This window comes from Pyxicephalus adspersus, chromosome 2 (genome assembly GCF_032062135.1).
Source record: "Pyxicephalus adspersus chromosome 2, UCB_Pads_2.0, whole genome shotgun sequence".
In the NCBI taxonomy this organism is placed as follows: domain Eukaryota; kingdom Metazoa; phylum Chordata; class Amphibia; order Anura; family Pyxicephalidae; genus Pyxicephalus; species Pyxicephalus adspersus.
In genome coordinates, this window is record NC_092859.1 from 115,148,215 (window position 1) to 115,159,858 (window position 11,644).

At 38.1% G+C, this 11,644-nt stretch overlaps 1 protein-coding gene across 2 annotated transcripts in view; it reads left to right on the plus strand.

The window, feature by feature from the left end:
• The first annotated feature begins 3,241 nt into the window (after nucleotides 1-3,241).
• The window catches only part of DENND6B (DENN domain containing 6B), a 24,553-nt gene continuing 16,150 nt past the window's right edge, over nucleotides 3,242-11,644 (plus strand). For both annotated transcript variants that reach the window (XM_072401969.1, XM_072401970.1), the window contains exons 1-7: nucleotides 3,242-3,421; nucleotides 3,718-3,756; nucleotides 4,296-4,338; nucleotides 5,890-5,999; nucleotides 6,947-7,027; nucleotides 8,964-9,069; nucleotides 10,064-10,143. In XM_072401969.1, coding sequence (XP_072258070.1) covers nucleotides 3,308-3,421; nucleotides 3,718-3,756; nucleotides 4,296-4,338; nucleotides 5,890-5,999; nucleotides 6,947-7,027; nucleotides 8,964-9,069; nucleotides 10,064-10,143 — 573 coding nt within the window. In that variant the 5' untranslated portion in view covers nucleotides 3,242-3,307. The remainder of the gene's footprint in view (nucleotides 3,422-3,717; nucleotides 3,757-4,295; nucleotides 4,339-5,889; nucleotides 6,000-6,946; nucleotides 7,028-8,963; nucleotides 9,070-10,063; nucleotides 10,144-11,644) is intronic.

An 11,644-nucleotide genomic window follows, 5' to 3' on the forward strand; every position in this document is an offset into this window, starting at 1 on the left:
CTCCTCTGTTGTCCCAGCGTGCGGCACTTGTGCCGCCCACGAAGGCGGCGCCGATTGATTTGATGAATGCCGATCGGCGCCGCCTTCATGGGCGGGCACAAGTGCCGCACTCTGGATCTCAGGGGAAATCAAATGAATTTTTTTTTTCTTGTTTTCCCGTGCGGAAAACCTGCTGCGTCTTATAGTCCGGAGCGTCTAATGGTCCGAAAAATACGGTAATTACTTTTGTATTTGTGTATTTTAGTAAAAAGCAGTGTTTAAATTATTTTATACAGCCTCATAAATGTATAATATGCCAATAATAATAGGATTTTTTTCATGGGAACGGATTAATCATTTTCCTTTTATTTCTTTTGGGAAAATTTGTTTAGTATAAATCCTGTTTGGTATAAATCCAAGGATCTGGAACGGATTAAGGATTTATACCAAGGTACCACTGTATAACATAATTGCCTGTTAAACCAACCAGGTTGTAGATCTTGTGGAGTATGAAGTACTACGTCAGCAAACGTTTTGAACGCATTGTGCCCTTGTGGAGCTGTCAAGGCCAGGTTTTGATATTTTAAGTCAACATTAAGTTTCATCTTGTCATTAAGTTCAAACCATAGTCAGGTTATGTAGCAAAGCAGTTGTAGTAAATCTTGCTATGCTAGAAGTCAATAATACAGAACAGCAGTTTATAGTAAAAATGTCCCTCAAACACTTAACAAAATATTTTAAACAAGAATGAATAAAAATAGACTCACATCTACTAATAACTAATATTATCGATCTACTTACTAAGCACCTACTAACATTACCTAAAAAAAGCACCTATTTATACTATTTACCCATAGTGAATGAAATAAAACACTCAAACTAAACCTATAAGCTAAATCGGTTTAATAATATACAATTTAAAAAAAAAAATAATCACCCCCTGGGTGCCAGGCCTGCCAGCTGCAGTGAGGACCATGAAATAGAAGAAGGCAGGGGAATAGAAGTGTGGTTACAGGGGAGTAACTGTTTTTGCAGCAGGTGAAAGTATAATGCTGCAAGAAGATCAATTTACAGTGTGGTGGTGGGAAAAGTTTAATTTCTCTGAATGAACGAAGATTATAAGCTCTTTGGGGCAGGGTCCCTCTCCTCCTCCTGTGTCACTGTCTGTATCTGTCTGTCATTTGCAACCCCTATTTATTGTATTGTGCTGCATAATATGTTGGGGCTATATCAATAATGTTTATTATTAAAAATATTGATAATAATATTCGTCATTAGTGTATCCCATGAATCAAGTGCTTGAACTGTTACTTTTCAATCTATTTAAAATACTAAAGTATTTAGCTTTATTTGTTTTGCAAATGTGTTATTGGCAAGATCACCAGGTTTTGGAAACAAATGCCAGCAGAAAACTAGTACAGGTACTACAATAATGATAAATTACAATACATTACATGTGTGTTCATCTGTTTAGATAGATTATTAAAGTCCCAAATATTTAGCAGTTGTCCAGCACAACCCACTGAAACACACCAACAGTGTAGGTGTTGGTGGGGCCCAATAAAAAAACTCACAGGAAAGGTCACATCACACCTGCAAATCCATACCACAGATTTGAAGTTTTTTTTCATCTTGTTATAGCTGTTAAATCACTGATGTGCCATGTTTTCACATTGGATAATGTGATTAGTAACTGAAAGTGGCCATTTGGTGGTTAGATCCCAGCAAAAGGCAATTGCTTATTGTAGTGATTCTACAAACCTTTTACTAACCACTGGTGAGAAAAAGGGGGAGCAATAAGCTTTGTTGCTGCTCAACCATCATTTGCAACCCATGGCCCTCAACATGAATTCTCCTTGATTGGGGGTCGGGTAGAACAAATCTGAAATGTTATCGCACAAGTGCTAGTATAATCCTAAAATATGGTGGCTGATTATAGCCGCCCATTCAACTTCAACAGGCTCCCAAAATGTGTCCATAAACCACTGTGCCTCTGTTTTCATTGTAAAGCACCTTATAAATTCTGTAAGTGTACTTGATTGTTCCATTTATCTATTATGGGGTACCAATGAAAGCAGATGTAAAACATACAATGCACATACACATTTCTTTCAGTTCTGAAATATAAAATGGAATCTACACTGTGAGGGGTCTGATGTGAAGCCACTGGATTGTTATGGGAGTGATAGAACTAGCTGATGAAAAGAAGAGGTCAGCCTCAGGGCTTCCTCAGCACACATCGTCTTTTACCAGGAGCCTGACAGCTTAGAACTATGGGAGCTGCCATTTGGGTCTGATTTATCAATGTTCTCCGAGACCAGAAAAGATAGACCAGTGTTTTTCAACCGCTGTTCCGCGGCACACTAGTGTGCCTTGAGAGATCTTCGGGTGTACCGTGGGAAATTTTCCAATTTGAGTTAATTGGTCCCAAAATGATTTATTTACTGCAAAAAATTTGTCTTCATTTGTCTATACCAGCGATGTATAGTGATAGGCAGAACCAAAAAAAACTCTTCCACTAGATGGCAGCAGGTAGCTAATTTACGTGTCTGACTTTTTGGTGGTGTTCCGTGGGATTTTTCTAATTGTAAAATATGTGCCGCGACTAAGAAAGGTTGGGAAACACTGAGATAGACTATTATAGCTGATTCGAGGTGATGCAGCAAAGCTACATTCTGCACCAGGACTGAAAACATTTGCTAAATAATAGCAAATGATTTTAAGAAATCTATTCCAGGTTTGCTGTTCACCTAGGTTCACCCATGATTGTAAATCTTCTCTAGCCTTAGAGACCTTTAAAAAAGCAGGCCCATAGGAAACTATGCTGTGATTATCATTCTTTTACATCTTTGCATAGAGACTGTGAAAATGCTTGTACATATCAGGTGTTAGGAATCCTGAATTGACCAGCATACATGTTTCAGGGTCATAACTCATGAATTAGGATGACAAAAAAGCCCTGGATCATAAATATGTTAATGAAACAAAATCTTTGGCAGCTGCCCTGACTTTTAACGTGTAGAGATCGAATAAATAGTATAGTATTGCATAAAGGAAAGAACAAAAACAATTTTCCTATTTTGTCATTTTGGGGAGATTACAAATAATTTCCCCCCCTGCCCACAGAGGAAGTGAGATGATATTACTCCAACCTGAACCACCTGTGCTCTATTGAATTCTATTGTTACATGTTCGCAGTGCCAGCACCAAGGCGCCACCTAGAGGCACTGAGTACAATATCGTTACGCAGATACAGGGTGGATCCAGTGTCTATGGCAACACACGGGGGGATGCTGAGTGGGCTGAGAAGGGGAAACGGAGAGAAATAATGGAGGACCCGGAGAGCCCGAGAGGTAGCCGCCTGCCATGGGAGCGCTTCTCAGCCTGGCTGGACGGGGTGTGCGTTGTTACCTTCGACCTGGAATTGGGGCAGGCGATGGAGGTAAGGGCGGTCAGCGGAAGGGCTGGGAATCGGTCATTTAATGGTGAGACACAGGCAGGGCCGGAACGGGTGACATCCGGAACATGACAGAGAAATAACAATGTTGTGATGTCGGGGATGCAGATCGGAGGGCACCCACACACATGAGAGAGAAGCACGGAAACAAATGTCAGCTCCCACCCTTCCTTATCAGGACTGAATGGAGGAAATGATGGAGATTTGTGTGAATACATAGTCATTATTTCATATATAAAATACATATTCAATATTCATTCCTTGTTTTCTGTTTGTTACAGCTGGTCTATCCACATAACACCCGGATCACAGAGAAAGAGGTAATCTGATCACCCCAAACCATGATCATGTCCTTTATGTCAAATGTGCAGTATAGGACAGGGATACCATGATCACTCTGACTTCTGGCAGCATTTTATTTCCAGAAATAACATATTAAAGTGTTCCACTATTACTTCTATTATAGCAGCGTTTCTCAGCCTTTGTAACACAGGAACCCTTAAAATAACTTTCAGATCCTCCAGGAACCCTACTGATATATCCATAGCTCACAGTACCGTACATTAGCATGGTGGTCAGTAGGAAAAATTCCTCTTACATTGCTAGCCAGTGGGAAGAATGTCACCCTTACAGGTAGCCAAAAATGATCATTGATGTATGCTAAACTGACCAGAGAGGCACAAATTTCTCAGGGACCCCCTAGCAACCTCTGGAGGAATCCTGGTTGAGAAACACTGTATTATAGGAAGTAGTAAATGTTTTGCCAGCCAGGTATCTCTTACATCTATCCTGCATGACTCTGACTTGTATTAGATTCTCATGTTTTCTCTTTCTTTCTGCTTTGTTTGCTTCCTTGCAGAAAACTAACATCTGCTACCTCTCCTTCCCAGACTCGTATTCAGGTAGGCAGATCATAAGTATAGGAATGAAAAGAGCTGTAGATGGTTCTATTCCACTAAAACCAATATACTCTCTTTGGTAATGACTCTCTCCTCTACAGTCTATCATGAATGCTGCAGCCAGACTCATCCATCTTTCAGCCTTTCTATTTGCACTTCTTTGTAGTTCTCTTCATTGGCTTTCATTTCATCTCAGAATCAAACTCAAGCTCCTGTGCTTTGCGTTCAAATCCCTCTACAGTTCTTGTCCCACTTACCTTTCTGACCTGATAGAAAAATACTCCCCTAGTTGCCCTCTCCACTTCTCTGATGCCCTTCAACTGACTTCTTAACTCATAACCTCATCACACGCACAACTCCAAGACTTTTCTACAACTGCCCCCACTCTCTGGAATGGTCTTTCTTCGTTCTATTCGGCTTGCTCCTATTTTCTGCTCATTTAAAAGAGCTCTTAAAACCCATTTTTTCAAACTTGTCTACCTGTCTTCTTCTGTCTTTTAAAAACCTCACTACTTCCCACCATTCCACATCCCCCTCCCATTGTTTGAGACTTCCCCCACCTCCTAGATTGTAAGCTTTTCAGGGCAGGATTCTCTTCTCTTCCTGTGTCACTGTCTGTATCTGACTGTCATTTGCAACCAATGTACAGCGCTAAAATGTTGGCACTATGTAAATACTGTGTAATAATAATAATAAATGGTATAGTACGACAAGACAGTTTCACAATTCTATTCACTCGTCTGAGGTCACATGGAGGTTAACAGATCTAACTAGAGCTAGATTAGCCAAAAGGCAAACTGGGAAGGAGCATGGGACCCAGTTGACATTCAGGGTGGCCTCATGCTTTTGAAAAAAACTGGGGAGATAACAGAATTAGTCAAATCTGTCTATTGCTTTGGCCTTTACAAGGGAGAATATACTTTTATGCAGCATAAGGCAGGCCATGGTACAGACAATCCTTGCAATCCTTGCAAGTTTTAAGGGGGGCATAAAACTGCTATGGCCTTTTTCTGCCCATGACCTCATTTTGCTTTGAACTGTTTTCTAGTTATAACCAATTGCACTATTTATCTGGTTTACTACAGAAGTATGAAGGTTGTGAATAGGGTCCCCTGGACATCCAGCAGAAATTAGGCTCCTACCCTGTGAATGATCCAGCTATGTTACTACAGCCATAGTTATCATTTATTTTCTGCCACTATATATATATATATATATATATATATACACTTGTGCATAAATGCTCAGCTTCCTGATTAGTAGTGCTGCACACGATCTGACTCTCCCTGCTTTTAGACGTGAGATTGTCAAACAGTCTGCTTGTTTTGAATTGGAAGTCACGTGTGTATGCATTACATTTGTCAAAGTTATAAGAGATGTCCTATGTTTATGTGTGTTGATAAGCTAATCTTGCAAAATCTAGGCCAAGTCTAGACCTGGATTTAAAAAAGAACAGGATTTTATTTAAATTTGACATACAGGGGCCTTTTTGAAAAGTTTATGTTCACTATCTGTATTTTTTACCTAATGTAATATTAAGTCTTTCTGTTGCAGGGTGTCTGGGGGATACACAGTTCACCTTTCGCATGCGACGCTCTGCAGGGCACAGAAGCCTATTTCAGGATGATGAAAAATACAATAGAGAAGCTCCTGTTACATTACAGGTAACTACTCACAATGTTCAGTATAACAATAAAACCTCCTAACTCAACACAAAGAAGTTGCTTTTGTGTGTGAGTATTGTATGAAAACAAGAATTGTATAAAAAATATTTAAAGTGTAACTTAGAGTTCATCCACCTGGTGCCTCCCTAATCTCTGGGGTCTCCCTACCTACATACACACGTGCAATAATTGTTGTTGGAAACAAACAATTTACAACCGATCGTTTGATAATCGTTAACGAAAAAAGTGCACAACGACAACAATTAACAAGGATTGTCGCTTGAAATGAATGACCACCCTGGCGGATCCATTTGGGAGACGACTGTTCGCTATCTTTTGTGTGTACGGTCATTCAGTGATCGTGGATGGTTCTTTAGTACAATTTCTCCAGGACATGTCACTTCCTGCATCACTCAAACAATCATATCTAGTGTGTGTACATTATTGGTGGATTATATTTGAATGATCCTATCCTTACATACAGAATATTGCACTATATGATCGTTCAAAATAGTTGTGAATAATCCTTTATCTGTCTTGGTCATTCGTTTTCTAATGCCACCTAGCCTAAGTCTAGCCTTAGGGAGAGTGCAGAGTGATGGGTGCTGTGTTGGGGGGGGGGGGGGGTGGGGGGTTGCGTGGTGAAGGCAAAATAAGTAATTTGATAGTCTGTTTTGGACTGAATACAGTCGGATTAAAGAGTATTGTGGTATGAGCTTAAATAGAAATATTTTAAACTTTTATTATGCAAGACGTTTTTATTAAAACTTCTCCCCATATTTTTGTAGTAATGAATGCACAGGAAATTATAGAGGTTGTAACTTGTTACTGGCTTCTGTCTAAGTCCTTATTGTACCTGTATATAGTAACATGTACCTATTAATATTATTAATATTATTATTTCATCCAAAAAACAAAAAAAACATGTTTCCATTATATTTTATCAGAGAGATCCTGCCCATTACTATGGATATGTATATTTCAGACAAGTGAGAGACAGCTCTGTGAAAAGAGGTTACTTCCAAAAGGTAAGCGTTTTTTTTTTATAGATTAAACTTAGGGTTTGTTGGGGGAAACGTACCAACTGTAAAATACATACATTTGAAGGAGTTTAGCAAGTCTTTTTTCAGGGTCTTACATTTTTCTATTGTGAAGAAACTGACAATTTACTGCATCTTTGCACAAAGTAATGGGGGGTGCAGGATAATCATCCCTTAATATATCCACTGTGCAGAATTCTGGGAAAAACATCCAAACACTCAGTAAGTGAAGTTTCCAGGGAGGTTATGTACTCACATAGTGTAGACTTGCTGTTTTCCAGTGTTGCAATATTCACATTTTGGTTGGTTTACAAAATTACAGTGGTTGTAATTTGAAATTTAAAAAAAAAACACATATTTAAAGAAAAGAAAGAAAAAAATGCAGGTAAACAGGTTGTTTATTTCAGAATGGATGGGCAATATTCTTTTTGCAATGAAACATAGTTAACTGCCTGGTTGCAATCCTAATGTATTCTGAACTGCACATATGCAGCCCTGTGTACAATACCGGCATATCTGGGTACCAGAAATGAATTAACTCCTGCGTGCCTGCAGCACATTATCCCTTCTGCAATAGCCAACCTGCCTGCTTCCAATTTTTTTTTGTGGTTTAAACAATAAATGGATTTTGAGAAACCAAAATAGTTGATGTATGATTTTTTTTTATATTGAATACACTTTTTATTAGTGAACATTGCTTAAAATAGGCAATTCCAACGATTTTGTGCTGGAAACATTTGAAAGTTACCTTTATTGCTTAATTAGCTTACACTTTGTCCACTGAACAGAAGTCTAGGATACAGTCAGGTGATTTATGTTTTGTCAAGCAATATGCACACAATGAAAGCCATGTTACAGTTACCCACTGTATCTATGTAGTGGCATTAGATCCTAAATTATTTGATACTTCCCAAGGTATCATCAGAAAATGATACTAAAGAGAGATGAAGTATGTAGTCCATATTTAGGCCACTTGAGTGCATCAACTTTGAAAGTAATTACTTATCTTCAATTCAATATACTGCAGTGGAAATTCGAGGAGGGCTGATTGTGCAATAAATGCTGAACAGCTTCGGATTTATTTTTATTTTTTTTTTTTGTTCTCTTTCAGTGGATGCTTTTCTGGACTTCTGCTGTCATTTGATGCTGTAAACACTGCCTGACTTAACAAAAGGCAAATGGGGACAGTAAACTAGGGGACTAGTAATAGTAACTAGGCTTTGACAATCCATCATGGATTAATCCTGTGTATAGCTGGCATTTCCTTTATCGTATGAAGATATAAAAGTGGAAAGTTATTGTCTTTGCCTCACTTTTATTCTCAGAAATATGTTTGGAAAATTTCTCAGAAGCAATTTGAATATGTCAATTAAATCCTCTTTGTTTCATAGAATTCTCTAGGCTTTCCTTTTAAATGCACTTGATTTCTTGTTTTGCCACTTATTAACCACAGCAGATGTCGGCTCCTGCTACTTGCCATTGTTTTCTTACAAAACTAGAATCTAAGATGGATGTGGTTCTAAATAAATATGTGCATAAAGAATTTTAAATATAGACAGAAACAGCATATGGATATTTTGCTTCAGATGCATTGGTTTTAAAAAAATGATGTATAACTAATAAGATGAATCTCATCTGTTTTTTTTCTATTTATATGACATTTCTGTGGCCACTATATTAGGCATACCTGTCCAGTAACATGATCAACAACAATATACTGCTACATGGCTTTTCAAGTAATGCTTATTGGTAATATAAGTTCAATTGAATCCAAGGAAAACTAAACATTTGACATAGTTTATACCAAGATCTGGTCTTCCCATCAGAAACTCAGATTCATCATATTAGGCTAATTGTCACTGTTTTTTTCGTTTGTCCTTGGCTAGTATTTAATTTGTGTATATGTGAATGTTTTCCCTTTCAGTCCCTGGTTCTTCTCTCAAGTTTGCCGTATACCAATCTATTCCACACTCTTCTGCAACTGACTGCACCTGAATACTTCAACAAACTGGAACCATGTCTCGAAGCTGGTAAGAATCTGAATAAATATTTTGGCTGGGATAGTAAATGAACACTCATCTAACCCTGACATGTAACCTGATCCTAACTTTTAACATAACACTTATAATTAAGTGCACGTTCCATTGCACAGTAACTACTCTATTTTTTAGTTATTGGTGAAATGTCAGATGACTTTCTCCTATAATGTTTGTCATCACTGACTGAACCAGAAGAATGTTATTCTGTTGGTGCTTGGTTGCTAGCAATCAAAAATCTGAAATATTTTGGCAGAATCACCATTGTGACAAAAATGTAACAACATACAACCATGTCCAAGTTCCAATATCTCAGCACCAGAAAAACAAAGCTTGACCAAATTTTGCAACAATGGCAGGATAAGGATTAGTTTATGCTGTATATGTTGCAGTGTATGTAATATGCAACTCTGTGCACACATGCACAAAAGAGTTCCCAGCTGCTACAGTGGTTGCAGCATGGTTGAGAGTCTGGCTGTGGAGTAAACTGCTGAGTTTTACTTCACATCTGATATTAACCTTGGGGTTTAAAGTTACCAAGTAATTTGTGTGAAAAAGCCATAATGCTTCTCTTGTTTTTCCTCGCTTAATATCTACATCTAGCATATCTAGCAGTGGTTTCCTATTGATTTATTTCATTTTTTTGTAAGTACTTAATTAGGACTGTTCTTCAGCTCCTTCTTGTTTGCCTACTGCAAAACCTCATGTCACTTCTTTAGTTTTTGGTTTGGTTTTGTTTTTTTTCTTTCTTTTTTCAAACTATCCACATGATGCCTGGCTAGTTTGTAAAATAAATTAAAGCTCCCAGGAGAATACAGGAGTTGCCATTAAAGACTTGTTGGTGCTAGCTTCCAAGCATTCTTCCTCATGCTTGTTTCACTATTTAGGATACCCTAATGTGGAATATGTATGCACATTTTTTTTCACCTCAATGATTGCATGCTTTATTCAAAATTAGTGGTTCATTAATAATTTTTTTCTCCTTTAGTATGTAACCAGATTGATCGCTGGCCATTTCCAGAGCCGGGACTTTCATTGTCTCTACCAATCATGGGTCTTGTTCTGCAGGTATTATGCCATGTTGAGTAGCAGCAGAGATAGTAGTAGTGATAATATTATATATTCTTTTTTTTACTCTCTACAGGGACACAATTTTGTCTGTATGTAAACACCAATAGTAAAAAACTAAAAGAGTTTTGTTATGTTTGATGAGCACAAATTTTGTTTATTAGTTTTTTATGTCAAATTTCATGAACGTTTGCCTTCCTGTGCCCTCTGTCTGTGCTGCATTGCACTTTATCAGTTAGCATTGTTTCAAGCATTCTTTGTAAACAGTGAAACTCCTTTTTTTGTGGAATGGAGAAGGATATATATATATATAAATATATATATAAAAATATAGGATCGCCTGTAGCAATGGGGTGTGAGTAAGGTTCAAACCACAGGCTTCTGGTTAATATTAAATGCAGGCTTCAATCGGTATCTCTTTTCCAGAATCGGCAACAAAAAAAATTGAAAAATGATTTAAAACAGTAGCATGGCTGAGCATATAAGGCTATGAACACATTTTAGATGATTCTGGGCTGATACGAGCTGCAGAGCCACATACAGATTACAGAAGAGGAACAACCTCAATGCAAGTGATGGGAAGGGAGCGCAGCGGAGTGCCGCCCGTTCTCCCCCTTCCCCTCTTCATAGAGCAGAACAGCGCTGTATGTACATTGCTTGTTCATTCATATTTCAGTTGTTTGTCTTTGGAAATGATTGTGAAAGATTGTTTCCAACGACAAAAATCGAATGTGTGTACATAGCCTAACTGGCTTACAGTCCCTGGCTGAATAAAGACTAAACAGAAATCCAGGCACCTTGCAGTCAATATGGCAAACTCACATAAGGTGCAGGTTTTTTCCTCAGAAACTCTGTGTAACCCCCCCCCCCCCCCCAGGTTTGGGATCACACTGAGATTTAGGCAGAATAATGCTGCCCGATTAAATGGTTCACCTGTGCTCCACCTCCACAGGTAAAAACATGGACGTTATTTTGGTGAATGAGGCAAACCCTCCCACTCTTTTCCCCTTTCACCCTAGGCTCCAAGACCCTAATAATCCAGCTTTCCGCAAACCAAACTGCAAAGCCAGACAATACAAAACATTTCCTGGGGCTTTAAAACATATAATATCTGTACACACATGTGAAAGAAAAAGAGAAATAAAGCCTGAAAAAAAACACCAGCCACTGTATCTAACGGTTGTTACGCTGCAATATAGTTTTGTTCTTGGAAACACCTTAGAATAAAGAAGAGATGTTTATTGATCTACCTACTAACTGCCTATTCTACATTTATAATATTCTTAAAAAATTGGTAATGGAGTTTTCTTTTCTTTTTACACAAAGTAAAATGTTACCAGCAAACCAGCTGGTTTATTATATACATTAAATATATACCCTGTTTCCCCGATGATAAGACACTGTCTTATTTTTTTTTGAAGGCCAAAATATGCTCTAGGGCTTATTTTCAGGGGGATGCCTTATTTACCCATGAAGAAGACTACAGTACACAGTTATTGTT